Source organism: Bactrocera dorsalis, unplaced genomic scaffold (genome assembly GCF_023373825.1).
Source record: "Bactrocera dorsalis isolate Fly_Bdor unplaced genomic scaffold, ASM2337382v1 BdCtg077, whole genome shotgun sequence".
Classification (NCBI taxonomy): Eukaryota; Metazoa; Arthropoda; class Insecta; order Diptera; family Tephritidae; genus Bactrocera; species Bactrocera dorsalis.
The window spans coordinates 1,386-19,381 of NW_026038128.1; the positions used below are offsets into that span (position 1 = coordinate 1,386).

Below are 17,996 nucleotides of genomic sequence, written 5' to 3' on the forward strand. Positions count from 1 at the left end.
CCAATATAATGCTTCCACTTTATACCGATTACATCGGTTAATAAGGAAATTATCTCAGCGAAGTTGAATGGATTAATTTTATTGAGCAAATGTAGAGCATTTAGCTTGCTGTGGATAGTTGAAATCTATTTCATGTTTCTATAATATACTCAAAATAATAATTTTTATACTTCCGATTCACCTTATGCATAACATAAAGAGGGCGATATACTTGTAATAATGAGATTAAATTATTTCATATACTAAACAAAATATATAGCCTTGGCTTATTTGTAATAAAAGTATACAGTGGCCGTCTGTGACAGGTGAAATCTTTTATCTACATAATTAAGCGTACTTCTAATATACCAAAGAACAAAAAACGGTTGATTATTATTAAATGTGTTGGCCCTACTTTTGAGTCAACTCACTTTTTGTAAATGAGTGTGTTATAACTTTGGGAAAAGCTCAAGCTTTAAACCTTTCAAATGCAACCCTGGCATGCATCCGTACATAAGCACATATGCATTGATTGTGTGTAGCCAATTTTATCACAGACATTGTTTGTGTTGTAGCTTTTAGTTCTCAATCCATTCAGGTTTTTGTTTGTGTTTTTTCATTTTCTGCGGGCATCGGCTGATTTCTACCCAGCACGCAGTTCAGAATTTGAGTACACTTTTCAGTTGTTCAGTGTTTTTATATCAATTGTCGCGAGTGGTTGAGTTACTTTGAGAGCTTTGCCATATTGACCAGTAGTGCAAACATATATATTTCAGCCGGTGTCCATCAGAGTTAACTAACATACAAAAGTATCCTAGTGATTTCGCTTATTAGATTAAACCGAGTAAATAAGGAAAGGTGAGTGTTGACAATAACTTATAACTGAATGTATAGGTGCATACACAGTAATTGGCGTGTGCAAAAGTGTTTTATCATATCTTCTATATCTGAATATTGTTTGTTAAATCTATATTTGCACATACGAAGGTAAATATTTGCGCATATGTACATACATTTAAATACATACATATATTCACACACTCTCTCACCTGCTTATCTGGTGGAATAAGGTAAAGGAAGAGGCATTGTGGGCTGGTCCAAGTTATGTAGATGTACATATGTATATATGTATGCGTGATATTGCGAAAAATGCACTTGCAAATAAACATAATTACATAAACACACATACATGCATATGTACATACACATGTACTGTAAGTAATTTTGACCTGGATGCAATTTTAAGAGTCGCTTAACAATTTAATTCATTTTGAATGCATATACTTGATATTTGACCCAAGGTGTGTTTGTTAATTCGCCGGCAAGTGGGATCAATGTTCAACTGCCACGTCTCTCTAAGCTTAATGCATGCATTAATACAGTCGTGCATAGGTCAATGTATGCAAATGCATTTGGACGTCCACAAAGGCGCGTAGTCCCAATATAGAATGTAAATCGAGTTTAACGAGTTTCACTCTTTTAAGGGACTCAATACGTTCCCAAAATGTAAACAGACAGTAGCATATTAAAATATCTCTCTTATGAATCAATTAAACTGAATTATTTTAAAATTATCGCCTTTATATTTATAAATACTTGTACACATACATACATATGTGTTTGTTAGTACAAATTGTTATTTCCTCAGACACACCCCAGTTTCCAGGCAGTTTAAGTTATTTGTTTTAAAATTCTATAATGCATTTTGAATATAAAATGTACCGGTACATTTTTATTTTCATGAAAGTGTAAAAATGCATTGGTGCTCTCTTCAAACACATCACAACAGTAAATACAGTTTACCATCCACAAATTCGCTCGGAAAGAAAACTTAAAACTGGAGAGCTTATAAAGATACATATGAGAAAACGTTAAGGTAACCAACCAGAGCGAAACTAGATTTTGGTTAGGGAAAATAAGTTTTTAGTCAATGAATATAGGTAATTTAGTCAATGAATATGCCGATGTTCACTATTTTTAATAAAAAAAATTAAATTTCTTAAAAACGATCTTGACTGCTCACATATTAACTTGATTAATATGTTAAGGGAATCGAGCGAAAATAGATTTTGGTCAGGAAGAATAAGTTTTAGTCAATGTATATGGAGATGTTCCCTTTTTTTATAAAAAATTTCTTGAAAAGATCCAGACTGCTCACATATTAACTTGAATATAACTATGTACATATGTATATTCATATTTATGTATATTCGATTTTATATATTAAAGGAAACAGAGCGAAAGTATGATATGCGGATGTTCATTATTCTAACTAAAAAAAAAAATATTTTATTTATTTTCTGTTACTAAAACCTTATACATATGTACTCCTATACTTCTTTGGTCCTTGATATGTATGCAACGATTAAACTACAAATTTATCTATACATTAGAGTATTATATTATATTTTTCAGCAAGTTAACATAAGACTGTCAAGCCTCCGAGTGGCTGATAAGATTGTATATTATGTATTTCTATCTTAAATATTTGTTAATAATCACATAGCGACTAGCAGTGTTAAATGTGGGTACATGCTTACATACATACATACAAAGACAAGTATTAAAAAATAATAACAAAAATCTCTCATCACTTCCAAAACCCATTCGTCACTAATCTTTAATCGCAAAATGTTACGAAATATTTCACGCGCTTTTGATTTCTTTCCGAACCAAACTTAATTGCTCAGTCACTGCAGGCGCTTCCTGTGAATGTAGACAACCACTGATAAGATGAAGATTCCACTTGCGAATAAATTAGCAAACAAATATTTAACAGATTTGCTTATGTCACACATTTATTTTGTGTAACAACTTTATAGCCGTGGAATATATTCGCATATACATATGTTTTACAACAGAAGCCCATTTAAATTTGTAATCTATTAGCTTTCATAAAGATATAAGTTACAGAGAACCAAAAAAATTCAAAATTGTTATTGCGTAAACTCTTTTTTTTTTGTAAACAAGTGTAATAATTTTATGATTTTACGATGAGTTATGACAAGTTGTGAATCCCCTATATATATTTTATTAATTTTATAACATTTGTACTATATATTTTTTTATTTCGAATAAATAAGTCAATAAAATGTCGTTAAACTTTCAAAACTCGTTCCAAACGCGAAATTATATTCAAATATAATACCTAATTTTTAATATTTAATATGTGGTTTTTTTAAAACCAATACATTCCACATTGTTGATTTCTTGATATGAGTAGAATTTCGCTCACCAGCAAATCAATGTTGCCGTTTTCTGCAAAAAGTATCAAAGTGCTACATTTGTGACAAACTGCTACTTTTTGTGAAATATTTTGCTTTCAGCGAAAATAATATTTTTTATAAAAAAATATATAAACAAATTCAGTAAATTCGGCCTTAAATGATACCTTAAAAATATCATAACATTGCATAAATTAAGCGCTTATTGTAAATAATGCTTATAAAAAAGTTCTGATATAAGCCCATTTGAGTTCTTTATGCTTTGTTTGTGCAAGTGGTGTATTTGTAATAGTACTATTAATTGTTATCTTATGACACAAGTTACATATATATGCATTTTATAACAGTTAGTAAATATTTGCATCTTATAATAAAAATATTATTTACTTATTAAATAGCCTCAAGAAATAAAAAATAACAAATATTATTGAGTAAATGCTGGTATACACAAATACATATTTTTATTTTACTCTAAGAATGTTGACTTACAAATTAGTTCTTAAATACTGAAAAACTATTAAATAAATAAATAATATGTAAATGTACACATTTTCGGCCTTTTCCTTAAGACATACATAACATAACGGCAACACTGCAACCCGTCTATCTGCTCAGTGAAATATATTTTGTGTGTGTGTGTGTGTGTTGGGTAGGTTCTCAATTGTAGCCAAGTCGGAGAAGATGGATATTTGTCGTGTCATTGGGACGTAATCAGTTTATATAGTACAGCGCATTTTAAAGCCGGCAAGTGGTGTGATAGTGCCCGATATCACATAAATTAGATGTGCTTAAGAGGTGTTGTGGTGTTATTTTGTGATATTTTTTGTGAAACCGTTCTCTGATAAAGAGGAAAATAATCAAAATACTTGCTGCATGTTTTTATGCATTTACCTAGACAAAAAATTTGTCAATACATACATATGTATGTATTGTTGTTTGTATATATGGATGTAGGTTCTAACGAGAACTTCGTACCAATGTATTTGTGTACAAATGTTTGTATGCAGATACAATATGTTCGTGTTCATGTGTGCAAATAAGTATGTTCACAGTGGCACGTATGCTTATAAGATATTACTTTGGAGTAAATAATTGGGTACTTCAAATACTAATTGTGTTGATAGGAAATTAGTTGTGGAACAAATTTTAAATCAAAATCTACAACTACTATGCAATCGATACTAATTATTGTATATAGGCCAAATTATCATTTAATTAGAATTATTTACATACATGTGTATATATTCAGTCAACAATTTCGGCAAGAATTTCTGCTATAGTACGTTGACTGCTGTCTTCGAGCTTCTCGAACGTTGCTGATTTATTGTAGTAAGCCTTTGATTTAACCTACCTCCACCGAAAATAATCTAGAAGCGGTTAATCGCATGATCTTTCCATCCATTTGACTGGGTAATTTCTCGAAATCAACAAGTCGCCAAACTTTTCCCGCAATACATATGTATATATGTTTATCCATTTCGTTTTGGAAATAGAGATCGTCCATGTCGATTTCACCAATTTCCAAAAAAATGTCTGCCAACATGGTGTTCTAACGCTAACCTGCCTCATTTCGAAAGATCCAAGACCCGATGATACGGTCATACCACAATCCGCAATTGCGTGAGACAATCGAACCACATGAGAACTTAAATTTCGTTTGTTGACGAAGCCATAAGCCAGAAATGGGCTTCATCTGAAAAGTTTAGATGAACTTTTTAAACTTTTTTTCGAGAACGTCATAATTTTGGAAAATTTCCCACCATCCCAAAGAGAAACATGATCACACTGACAAAATTAGACACAAATTCGTAAACAAACATATGGCCGCCACGAACTGTCAAATACCACCTTCCTTATTGGTAGACACTGTATTATACCATCATCAACAAGTTTACCCAAAAATACAGTTTGACTGAAAACTGTAAATTGATTTCGTCAAGGACATTAATACGAAAAATTTTGGTTTTCCGAATGGAATAAAGTTGATAGTTATACTATATGTATCTATGTGCATAGTATTAGGAAAAAAATTTTCCTGATCCATGGATAAAAGTTAAAACAATGCCTATAATATCTGAGAGCCGCTCACAAGATTAATTTGTATTATACAGACCTTTTTCAAAATAAAGTTTAAATGCAAAATACACAGTACCTATAAAATTGCACTAGATTAGAGCTATAAAGTGTGCACACATACTCGCACATGTAATTTTACAATAGAGCTGAAGCATTATCGAATTGTGTTTGAATATAAACAAATCAGAGTAAGTACATAGGTCTGTGAATAAATTCCTTATCAGTATAATAAAATAATAACATTGCGGTCTTTAAAGCTCTTAGAAAGTTGGGCCCAGTTTGTGTCAGGTTTTTTGGGCCCTCACTTGTTCTTTTTGCCTAGTTAATGGTTTTTAATGAAAAGTTTTTGAGTAGAAAGACAAAAACTTTGTTGCCATAATTTCTTTCTTCCAACGTCTTATAGCATATGCATACAATACATACACGTATACATACATACATACATATGATTGCATCGAACATGTGCCTGTCGAACCATTGAACCGTTATCACGCACAAGCAAACACTGCCATAACAGGCTTATCAGTTCACTTCTAGTAAAAATAAAAACAAAGGCTGACCGTCTGAAGCACTCTGCCCATTGCATAATGCCTCAATAGCCACTTACAAAGAGCGTACAATAATAATTCTCGTATTACCAATTCATTGTGTAAAAAGTTCGTGTTAAGACCATTACATGTTTCCGTTAAAAGTGTTATAATTGCAAAAAGAAATACTCACAGCTGAACAAAAAAAATTTATTCAACAAAGCAAAGTATAGAGTCAATCAAAGAAACCAATAATAAAAGCTGCAGATATATTTATAAATATTCCACCAAAATGCACTCTTTACGCTACGCTCGTTCATACACTCCAACATTTTTGCGAGCTTTTACCGCCGCCATCTCGAACAACGCTGGGGTAAGGCAAGTTTTCAATGAAAAAAAAAATAAAAATTTTAGAATTTTCAAAATTGTATTAATTCATATGTATATTACATCGAACATATCAGAGTGGGTCATCATAATATGACAAAGTTGCTAACATTCGTTTAAAACAAAATACTTATTTCATTTATGTTGTAAATAAATAGTAATTTAATAATTGTATGTACTACCATGTATGTACATACTTATATTAGTTAGAATGTGATATTACATATACAGCGTCGAAAAAGTAAACACTTAGCTGGCAAGCAAACATTAAACTAAATAATTAAATACAGATCATACTGTTTCTAGGTGTGTGAATTATTACCATATGTGATAATGGGAACCGAATCGCATATCATATTGAAAATTTACTATAAAAGCTTGCACGGAAAAAATTAAGTTAAATATACTTATTTTTCAACGTATATTTATCATATTATTAATAATAGGATCTTGCAACAGGAACATCCATCCTTTGATTTTGCAATATTGAAAGAGTTTTTTTTTGGACTACTAAGCTGACTACTAGCTGTAATTGATTTTCCTTCCTCATAAGTTATTTTACCCTAGGCTTACTAGTGAGCATGTTTCGAGAACTTTACGATTATTTCATGTCGAACATTCATTTTCCATTGATTTGTAATTTTGATTGAGTTCTATATTGAATTGAGCTAATCTGAGAATTTGTTGTTTTGTTATTTTTAATAATTTAATCTGTCAAAATTGTCCACTCAATGAGTCCTCTTCGAAAGAGGTTTTCTTAGACATAAAATTTTCAAGAAGGACTAAACTCATATAATGTAATGTTATTTCCAATAATATCTTGAGCTTCTTTATATGGTTCCATCCTCCTGTCCAAGAATTTAGCTTTATTTCAAAGATAAGAGCTTGCCAATATATTTTAAAAATTAGTTCGGTCAAGGCTTACGAGGTTACAATTTTCGCTTTTTGTGACAGTTGAGGTCATTCTGTTTCAAGGCGTCAATCAACTCGGACATATCTGCGTAGACAGCGACTTCACATAAGCCCACAAAAAATTGTCCAGCTAGGTTAAATCGCATGATCTTGGAGGTCTACGACGCGAAATAATACGCTCACAAAAAGTTTCCTTCAATAAATTAATTTTTTCGTAGGCTGTGTGGCAAGTAGTCTTGTTAGAACCGAAGATCGTCCTCATCAACATTTTTCAATTCAAGAATTTTTTAAAAATATTGGCCAATGATTCCCTCTGCCATATTCAAACAGTGATTTTTGAGAATGTTGTGGCTCTTAACAATAACTTGTCGATTATGATCATCCCAAATGCGAGGATTTTATTTATTAACTTATCCATTCCACCAAAAGTGAGTCTCATTTCTGAATAAAAAATTCTTGTGAAACATCTTTTAGAGCCCATTTGAAAACGTTGTTACGTAATGAGTCTAGCCATTATAAAATAGCAAAGCAAACTGAGTATAACTGAAGTAATAGGTTTCAAAAATACAAACTACGAAGAAATATTGCCTCATTGAAAACCAGACGTCTAAACTGAACAGACTTCATGTCATTAGTAATGTTTGTTTAACTCCCTATATAAACCAAGTTTTGAAACATGTGTCTGAGAATTTTTCGGTTCTCAGGGTATATTTTCGTTCAACGCGATAATACCTAATCTGGTTTCAACAGAAATTTTTTAAAAATGAATAATAAGTTAAGTTAGTAAGATCTCATAAAGATAATTTTCTTCAAAAGATATGAAGTTATAAATAAATAATGTCATATGTTTATATTTAAACATTTTTTCAATACTACTAACATATAGTACATACAAACAAATTATTAACAATTTTATTTTTCGTCTTTTAGATGGCCAACAAAATTCGCGCTGGTCCCGTTGTGGACATTCTCGGCGATGAAATGACCCGCATTATTTGGTCCTCGATTAAGGACAAATTAATTTTGCCTTTCCTCGACATCGAGTTACATACCTACGATCTTGGCATGGAATATCGTGACAAAACTGAAGATCAGGTCACAATCGATTGCGCTGAAGCGATTAAGAAATTCAATGTGGGTATTAAGTGTGCCACCATCACTCCCGATGAGAAACGTGTGGAGGAATTCAACCTAAAGAAAATGTGGAAATCACCCAATGGCACCATACGTAACATTCTTGGCGGCACTGTTTTCCGTGAAGCTATCGTCTGCAAGAATATTCCACGCTTGGTTTCTGGTTGGGAGAAGCCTATTGTTATTGGCCGTCATGCGCACGGTGATCAATACAAAGCTACAGATTTCGTAGTACCTGGTGCTGGTACATTGACTCTCACTTTCAAGCCAAGCGATGGTGGTGAAACCATTTCACATGAAGTTTACCAATACAAAGGCTCTGGCGTCGCCATGGGTATGTTCAATACAGACGATTCCATAGTTGATTTCGCGCACGCTTCTATGAAATATGCGATATCACGAAAACTTCCTCTCTACTTGAGCACAAAAAATACTATTTTGAAAAAGTATGACGGCCGTTTCAAGGATATATTCCAAGATATCTACGACAAGCAATACAAGAAGGAATTCGAAGCGCAAGGCATCTGGTATGAGCATCGTCTGATCGACGATATGGTTGCGTATTGCATGAAATCAGAGGGCGGTTTTGTTTGGGCCTGCAAGAACTACGACGGTGATGTACAATCCGACTCAGTTGCTCAAGGTTTCGGCTCACTCGGTTTAATGACATCCGTACTAATTTGCCCAGATGGTAAGACTGTCGAGTCGGAGGCGGCACATGGTACAGTGACACGTCACTATCGTATGTACCAACAAGGCAAAGAAACCTCAACCAACCCCATCGCATCGATCTTCGCTTGGACCAGAGGCTTGTTGCACCGTGCACATTTGGACAATAATGAAAGCCTGAAGCAGTTTGCCGAAACTCTTGAGAAAGTGTGCGTAGATACCATCGAATCGGGTAGCATGACCAAAGATTTGGCGATCTGCATCAAGGGCATGAACAATGTGCAACGTAGCGATTACTTGGAAACATTCGAATTTATGGATAAGCTAGCAGAGAATCTGCAAAAAGCACTTGCGAAGTGACTTCCTGATACAGAGCTGCGTTATGCAAAAGAAAGCCGTTCACATCTATAATATGCAAGTGATGGTTTTGTGGAATGTAAATGTGAAACTTAATAATGTTTATGCCCAGTGTGTTATATATTTTTTCACATCATTAAATTGTTTACAACTTCAAAAGATCAATAAATGCTTTTATATTCAATAAATGTATGTAGTACTTTGAACAAGTGGTTTTATTTTTTTACCGGCTTAGACGCCGGTATCTCACATTTTCAATTTGTAGCTGGATATCATCATACAACATTTGCGGAAAAGTTTTTTATTTTAATTCGAAAAGATGGCATGGGTTCCACTGTGATATCGAAGATGTTAGCTCACTTAATTTTCTTTTTTTCTCATTTGTGCTGGTAGCGTCTTTTCGATACCAAAAATTTTTCTTTACGTAGACATCGCTTACGCGGTTATAGCTAAGTTAACAGCAGTACGCCAGTCGTTCTTTCTTTTCGCTGTTTGGCCAAATGGAGTTTCCAAGTGTAGCCAGGTCCTTCTCCACCAAGTCTTTCCAACGATTTTTTCTTATGCTTCCCCCGGTGGATACTACGTCGAATACTCTTAGAACTGGAGTGTTTTCATCCATTCGGACGACATGACTTAGCCAGCTTAGCTGCTATCTTGTAATTCGCTGAACTACGCCCATGTCGTCGTATCTCGTGCAGCTCATCGTTCCACCGACTGCGATATTCGCTGTTACCAATGCGCAATGGGCCATAAATCTTCCGAAAACTTGTAACGTCGACTCATCAGATCATCGACCATACGTCTGAATTATATAGCAAGACGGGGATTATGAGTGATTTGTAGAGTTTGGTCTTTGTTCGTCTTTGGACTTCGAGGATGGAGTCATGAGTAAAAGTTCACGCAAGTGAGGAAAGTTCTCTGAGGGCCTTTCACTTGGAAGTAGCCAGGGCTCAACCAGCTCACGCCTCCGATCCTAGATCAAGTATCCTCTGGGCAGCCAAAAAAAAAACAACGGTTTGAAGGCGAAACATCCCTCCCCATTGTCGTAGCTGTGTTTGGAACCCGCCACGTAAAAAACGACAACAATTAAAAGGAAACAACAACCTCGGATGAGAGAGGTACCTTTTGACTGCATTCTAGTTACGTTTATTACTCTATAACAAGAATATAGATATTTTGCTTGTGGTGCGAACTCTTGTCTAAGCGTGGACTTTTCCGCCACCGAAGTACGAGTATATTGATAACATTTGTATATATGTAAATGTGAATCCATAGCATTTTATGTGTCGGATTTTAAATTCTTTGAAATCTTGACGCCTACGTAATAGTCTACCAGTCGTGAAATTCCGTCTCCCACATACAATGCTGAGTTCCAAACGATGTCGGTAATTCATATTTAAGCGAATGCGAATATGTATTCCCCACCCTCTGCAGTACATTCCAAAAGGTCTTTAACCCATCGGAAGACAAATGCAGTAGTAGTACTAGTACATACATTTTCATTTTACTTTTTAAAATTTGTACTGTCCAGTGCGCGCTGACAGGCGCTTCTAGGGCTTCTATTGAACTGTGGAAAAACTAAAACTTATTAGATTTGCGGAGGTGCTAGTTTTAGTCTTTCGGTAATATTCAAACGTGCAAGATGCTTGCACCAATAAACGCGTGGAAAATTAAAAACAAAAGACACTAATTCAATATACCCCTCGCAAGGACCTGCATTGATTTTCAAATTCGTTATACAACCGCAAAAAGTATTATTTTATTTTATCTATTGAAACCTACATAAATATCACTAAGTTGAAGTTGAATTTGGATATGCAAAAAAGCAAACATTTTTTAGCAAAATGTGTGACCTTTACATTTACCATATTGCTATTGGTGGGATATGTTTCGGTGCCGGTGAACGGGTATCCTTCGAACACGTTTCGCGATCTCGATATCTGTAATCATTGGAATGGACGTCGACATTTTCTGGAATTGGGCGAACGTGGCGATTTGCATGCACGCAACGTGACCACATCGGCCTTCCGAGTGTGTAACTACTTCATATCCTCCGCTTTTTTGCAAATGGATATTTTAAAGTATTTTATTTTTTTTCAATATCGTAGAGCACGCTCTTCTCACCCACAAATCCCAGCCAAATGAAGAATCGCAGTAGCACCGATATTTGGTATCAGTGTAATTTGGAGCTTGTAACCTGTGCTGAATGCGTCATCCGTATAACGTTCATTCACGTTAACTTCTCAAAAACATGCGAACGCATTGCTAATTCCGGTATTGGAAAATCCTCATTATGTCCTTGCGAACACATACAATTTTCAGAACCTCCATATGATACCACACTTTCGGGGCAGGAATTCTGCGGTGATGGCAAGGTTTTTCGCAGCAAAACGCGTACATTGTTGCTGAAATTTTTTTATCGCGCCACCAACAGTCATGTATTTTCGCTACAATATTTCTCGGAAAGTATGTGATTTAAACTCTCCCAAACATTTTTTTTTATTAAAACAAAATTATATATGCTGTGTATTCCAAATCAGGAAATGTTAAGATTGTAAGCGGCTCGCCAAGACAGGCGATAATCAGCAACTACTCCAAAAATGAGCCGCATGTCATATCAACACCTTATTTTCCAATGCCGTATCCGCGAGATTACGGCATCGAGCACATACTAACATGTGAATCGGAAAACTGTCAGGTTCGACTGGATTTTACCGATTTTCAATTAGGGCTCACTTCCACACTGGAAATATTCGATTCAAACGGACAAATGTTGGACTCGTATACCGGTGAACATTTTCGCCCGCCCATCACTATTAGCAACGGCAAATCACTCTTACTTCAATTTCGTGGAAATGGCAATACCGGTGTTGGGTTTCGCGGTGAAATCACTTTTGTCTCATCCAAGCAATTGAAGGAAGACAGATTAGTGCCATATACAGGTAAGTCACTATGATATTGGAAACAATAATTAAATCACTTTGTGTGAGTGAGTGTATTTTGGATGTAGTAAAAAGGCTTCCCCTAAAATCTCTCTTAACCGTTTCTATTCGACACACTTGTGTTTTTCAATAAGAGCGCTACAAAAGTTTTTTTTTTAATAAAACAAAAACGGTTTGGGATGTCAATGAAATTCTTTTTTCCTGTGAAAATACATTCGATGCCATCATGTATGGAACTCCATTTCTTTTGCATGGCCAGTATTCGTCGGTTTTCAAGCATAAATCGGTCGTAACTGCTGCAATTTCACGTTTGATATTCGAATGAAGTTCATCAATCTTCGCTGGTTTGTTGGCATAGACCATAGACTTGACCTAGCCCTACAGAAAATAGTCTAACGGCGTTAAATCGCACGACTGGCCAATTCGTGAGGTAACATGTTCACCAAATTCAGTTTTCAATAAATCGACTATGACATTCGCTGTGATTCGCCGTGTACCTTGTGCCGCCGTTATGTTATAATCACATACTGTCCAAGTCCATGTCATCCAATTCGGGCCAAAAATATTCAGTTATCATTGAGCGGTAGCGATTCCCATTCACAGTAACGTTTCGGTCTTAATCATCACAGAAGAAGTACGGCCCAAGATGCCGCCGGCCCATAATCCGCACCAAACCGTATCTCTAAGAGTACTTCTCAATCAAAAAGTAGCTTTCCAAGCAAATTTAACTTGTAATGCTTCTAGTATAAAAACCAAGATTATGTTAGAATATATGTCTGTACTTACTTATATATTTTATGACTATACATAGCATACTTATATCCACATACTTTTAATTACCCAATAATAGCCAGCACAAACAACTTCCTTTATCACCATAATTCATACCATTTTATGTCAAGAGCTGATGATTGATGCCTTCATTGGTTTCTTAATTGTAAAATTTTGTCTACAAAGGTTAAAATCCAACGTTAAACACCAGACTACTGCAGATAGTAATAAAAACATTAGAAGGTCTTCCATGATATTATTGTCTTTTTTACATTATTCAAGAAAAAGACATACATATACTACACATGTTAATATAATATGAATGAGAGACACAGGTAGGTGAGTACTCACAACCGCGGAGAAGAATATCGGATAGCCATGGAGAGGTTAGCATTTGACCTAAAATTAAATGTACTGAATTTCCGTGCAAGAAAATCAATGCACTCTGTTTGCTTTATTGACTTTTCTTTGCTTACGTATTTCTTTCGATTTGTGTACATAATATTATTCTTCTTCATTGGCTTTGTCGGCAATTTGGCCTTGTACCAATGGCTTAAGTCTTACATGGCCGATGTAATTAGTTTTGTACTGGACAAGAAAATAACACGCGATTAGTACTAACAAACATAAGAATAAAGGTAAAGAAGTATGAAAGGACTAGGTTCAGGAACAGTCGAATGTCATATAATCTCAAAATTTTCAAGAATTAAATGAAGGAAGTGGGAAATACGTTATAAAATCGACATTAGACATTTTCCTAAATTGTTATTCACTAAAAGTAGGCAGTGTCACGACCAATGAAAAACCTTCCAACTTCTTCTTCTTCTTTATAGGCGTAGACACCGCTTACGCTGTTATTCCTTTTCGCTGTTTGGCGCCAATTGGAAATTCCAAGGGTAGCCAGGTCCTGCTCCCCTGGTCTTTCCTACGAAGTGAAGATCTTTCCCATCCTCTGCTTCCCCGACATATACTGCGTCGAATACTCTAAGAGCTGGAGTGGTTTCATATATTCGGGGAGCTACGGGTCTTTCCTACGAAGTCTTCCCCTTTCTCTGCTTTCCCTACGTGTACTGCGTCGAATACTCCCAGAGCTGGAGTGTTTTCAACTATTAGGATAGCTTCGGATGAGGATGAGGGGGTCTCTTCTTTTGACTAATCCACTTAAAAATCAGTTTTTTGAAGCCTTAACTCTCATTAAACTTCTTTAGAGAGTTGACACGCACTTTTAGCATAACCGTTATGTGATGGAAACATTGTAATAACTCATGTAGTTATTATACTAGATTTAATATATAACCATAAAAAGTTAGAAAACCTTGTTAGTTGAACAAAATTTCGAGTATGCAGATATAACACGACTATCTCTTTAGACTGCGGTGGCATGGTATCTGGACCAGGTGGTGCAATCACTATGATGAATATGATTGAAAATAGCACCGATGTAAGATTCTATGACTGTATATGGATAATTAAACCCGGCAACAATTACATGATGATGAAGACACACATATCATTGCGAGTCGAGGAATTTCACGGTATGGCTTCACGCTCCGATCTCACCATACGTCAAGGCACCACATCAGATGCAGCTGAAATAGAGAGTGTTGTTTGGCCCAATAACGGTATGAGTAAGGAAAGTCATATCGTACCGGTATTAACGGGTTACTACATACGTTTACGTGGTGTCTTTGGCATGTCATCCAAATTGGCAATATCTTATAGTGTGTTCAACTACTTAAGTAAGGAAAACTAAATTTTATTTCAATTGAATCGGTAAATAATTGTTGGTCTCTTACTTAGATTGCTATATTGGATCTGAATTCCTGTGCGGTAACAACCATTGCATCTCCATTAGGTTACACTGTGACGGTTTCGATCACTGTGGCGACGGATCAGACGAGCCAGAGTCATGTGAGGAAGATTGGGCTCATCTACAAAATGATCGCCGTTGGTATTCACATAAGCCGAACTACTACTTTCCCAAAATTGAGCAGTACCCTGACTTGAAAACAGCAACCGGAATTTTTATAATAAGCACACTGGGCATATTTGCCGTTTTAACGGCTTGGATGGTCATATTGTATCGGATGGGAGTTAGAGCACGCCATCAGCGCGAGTTGCAAAACCATCTGCAAACTATCAGTGAACTTTTGGGTAAGTATTTTAAATAGTTCATATAATATAGTATATCTAAAAGTACGTACATCGAAATTTCCCTTTGTGTTGACAAAGTTTAATGAGGATTTTTGTTTTACTGGAACTGATTTTAACACAATTTTCCTCCAACAGATCGACAAGAGGAGATGACACCGGATGAACCTCCAAGCTATGAAGCACCACCAGATTATGAGGAGGTTATTAAGGTGGGCATGGAACATGAGATACGTGATGCTCGACAACGACAACGTCGTCGCCATCATCACCATTGTGGGCATGCGACATGTGTGCCGCATACTCATGTTTGTGAGCGTCCAACAACATCGGCAGCTGCCGCAGCTCTTGCTCTCGGCGGCACAGTCGACACAGATGGAGCAGCAATACCCGATACGGAAATCTGCAATGATTTAGCCAATCGTGTACTGATGGCCACTGCGGCATGCGGTAATAATTCATTTTTTTTTTTTGACGATGCGCATATATATACATCTTAAATATCATGTGTGCCTTTTCACTAATCATATGTCCAAAAAACTCTTCAAAGGCTAATATTTTTTTATCCATTTAATCTAAGAATCACGTTTACAGGCGCTGCAGGCGCGTCAGAGCCGAGCTCAACTGCACAGGGATGCTGTTGCTGTCAATCCGTGGGGATTCCAACGTGCCCGGCATCGCTACCCATTGGGTGTGAATTATCCCCTACCATTGGGGAGCAACCGGAGGCCACAGCCAGCTCGTAAGTATTTTTAATCTCAACAATTTATGGTATACTTATTGCATAATATGTCTGTAGTGCCGGAACGCCGAGTCAACTTGAGGAACGAAGTGACGAATTTCGAGATGACTCACTCAATATATCGCTCACTCTAGGCATACCACAAACAACAATGGCTCTCAGTGAAAATAGTAAGTATTTTAATTACATAGCATAATGTATACTATATATGTATATCCATACGAGTATAAAATAGAAGGTATTGAAAAACCACTCCGAACTACCATTATAGTAATAGTTGACTTTAAATTCAGCATAGATTGTGATTTCATTGATCGATGATTTATCTTTAGATTCAGCTGCTTCATCTCGACCGAAGAGCACTACTAATTACAGCGAGCAAACTTATTTGAAACGTTCATGGATTGTCGTAAATAACGGTACACATAACTACAAGGTTCAACGTTTGCGTCATACTTTCTCCGTGCCCGAGTCATTCCCTTTTGATGCTTATTGCCCTGATGTACTAAACTACGGCACCAATCTGCCACATGAACGGTAAGTTTAGAATTTCTGAGTACTTAGACCTCGTTCCAAGCTTCTGTTTAAGTCCACCAAATGCAATAAACGCTCACACGACACATCTACTTTGTAGACACCTTTTTCTCAGCAATGCTAGCAACTTTGGTTCGGAATTATCGCGAGATCCTTCTGCACACTGCATCAACACACGGCGACTGCATCAACAGTCATATCAATCGCAATCAGCTCAGCAACAGCGTAACGCAATTTTACAAGTTTGCAATGACGATTTGTTTAACACCACTTCCACCGATGTTTGCATCGCATCTACAACTCAAAATCAAACTCACAAAAATCACTCAACTGATGCAGGGTATATACGGGATCATTTGCTGCGTAGCGAAACGGATAGCGACTGTGAGCGTAATGTATCTTGTTTTGGCGCAGTAAGCCATCGTATACATGCTCGACGTTCTCACGGCAGACGTCACGTGCGCAGCAAATCATTCACGAACTCTACCAGCAGCCAACAACGTCATCATCAACGGGTCGCCAGTTGTGGTGGTGGTGTAATGAGAAGAAGCTCGTCGGCCGATTTACTATTGCGTTTAAGTCCAGCCACTTCACCTAAACAGGAATGCAATAGTACAAGTGGAAATAGACAACAACACCCAAAGCATGAAGAACTGATATTTTTGATTTGAAGTGTGTTTTGAAAGCAGTACATCTGGGTGTTTGAAAGTGGATATTAGATTGCAAATCTGATGCAAATTATTTTAAAAGTAAGAAGGTGACTAATGTAGGAGTTTCAGTTCGTCATTGGGATCTCTTTCAGTTTTTGGATGTGATTTAGCTAATAGTTTTATATATTATTAAATTGTTGTACTCATAAATATTATTATTTATGTATATACATAATTTCCTTTGTTATATGTATTCTGTATGGTCATATCAACGCCAACGGCTCCAAATACATGTATATTCCTATATATACATATATGGCACTTACTTATTTATAAAACAAATATTAAATTATTGTAATTCCATGTATGTACCTAACAAGAGAAAAACCTTGAAACCAGAGAAAAAATAATACACATAATTTCATAAGTTGAACACAATATGTTTCCTTCATAATATATTTTGGAGTAGAAACATCAATCCACTAAACGAAAATCATTCTGCTCTCACCATTCTTCTGACAATGATCAAATTAGGGATATCTTTGGATATAGCGTACGCAAATATTAAAAGGTTTATGAAGAGGAAAACATCCACTCCGTTGGAAAGACCAGAGAAGGATCCTGTCTACACTTGGAATCTCCAATTGGCGTCAAACATCGAAAAGGTAGAACGACTGGCGTGCTGTTGTTAACTCGGCTATAACCGCGTAAGCGGTGTCGACGCTAATAAAGAAGAGATCTGAAGTTGTACCGGATTGGCTAAAGAAGTTGTATCGTTTCCATGAGAGGAAGCCATTAGAACAGATCAATGGATCAGTCGGATTACGCCTATATTCGAACTGTAACATTAGCAGACATGGACTTATACTAAACGACGTTTCAGACAAAACGACTTTCTTTCGTGCGACTTCTTTTCTTTTACTACTTTTGGAAAAAATATT

General features: G+C 35.9%; 2 protein-coding genes across 4 annotated transcripts; both read left to right on the forward strand.

Moving 5' to 3' along the window:
• The first annotated feature begins 528 nt into the window (after positions 1 to 528).
• On the forward strand, positions 529 to 9,474 carry LOC105224810 (isocitrate dehydrogenase [NADP] cytoplasmic). 2 transcript variants are annotated; one of them, XM_049461667.1, is made up of 2 exons: positions 529 to 837; positions 8,036 to 9,474. In XM_049461667.1, exon 2 carries the CDS (start codon positions 8,036 to 8,038, stop codon positions 9,266 to 9,268), a length of 1,233 nt encoding a protein of 410 aa, XP_049317624.1. In that variant the 5' UTR covers positions 529 to 837; the 3' UTR covers positions 9,269 to 9,474. The 2 variants fall into 2 exon arrangements, with proteins under 2 accessions (XP_049317624.1, XP_011201325.2); XM_011203023.4 differs by lacking the exon at positions 529 to 837 and adding an exon at positions 5,688 to 6,179.
• A 1,392-nt stretch (positions 9,475 to 10,866) lies between these two features.
• Positions 10,867 to 17,488, forward strand: LOC105224809 (uncharacterized). 2 transcript variants are annotated; one of them, XM_011203021.4, is made up of 10 exons: positions 10,870 to 11,296; positions 11,374 to 11,731; positions 11,806 to 12,207; positions 14,349 to 14,717; positions 14,779 to 15,132; positions 15,268 to 15,579; positions 15,724 to 15,871; positions 15,929 to 16,041; positions 16,204 to 16,408; positions 16,506 to 17,488. In XM_011203021.4, exons 1-10 carry the CDS (start codon positions 11,081 to 11,083, stop codon positions 17,074 to 17,076), a joined length of 3,048 nt encoding a protein of 1,015 aa, XP_011201323.2. In that variant the 5' UTR covers positions 10,870 to 11,080; the 3' UTR covers positions 17,077 to 17,488. The 2 variants fall into 2 exon arrangements, with proteins under 2 accessions (XP_011201324.2, XP_011201323.2); XM_011203022.4 differs by lacking the exon at positions 16,506 to 17,488 and having other exon boundaries at positions 10,867 to 11,296; positions 15,710 to 15,871; positions 16,204 to 16,384.
• Positions 17,489 to 17,996: the final 508 nt, after the last annotated feature.

Bases quoted from the DNA above. Each gene is read 5' to 3' on its own strand.
- LOC105224810 (XM_011203023.4), top strand. From the start codon at position 6,099: ATGCACTCTTTACGCTACGCTCGTTCATACACTCCAACATTTTTGCGA. The intron at 6,180-8,035 runs GTAAGGCAAGTT...TTCGTCTTTTAG, and splicing joins CCATCTCGAACAACGCTGGG to ATGGCCAACAAAATTCGCGC.
- LOC105224809 (XM_011203021.4), top strand. From the start codon at position 11,081: ATGCAAAAAAGCAAACATTTTTTAGCAAAATGTGTGACCTTTACATTT. The intron at 14,718-14,778 runs GTAAGGAAAACT...TCTCTTACTTAG, and splicing joins TAGTGTGTTCAACTACTTAA to ATTGCTATATTGGATCTGAA. The intron at 15,580-15,723 runs GTAATAATTCAT...TCACGTTTACAG, and splicing joins GATGGCCACTGCGGCATGCG to GCGCTGCAGGCGCGTCAGAG.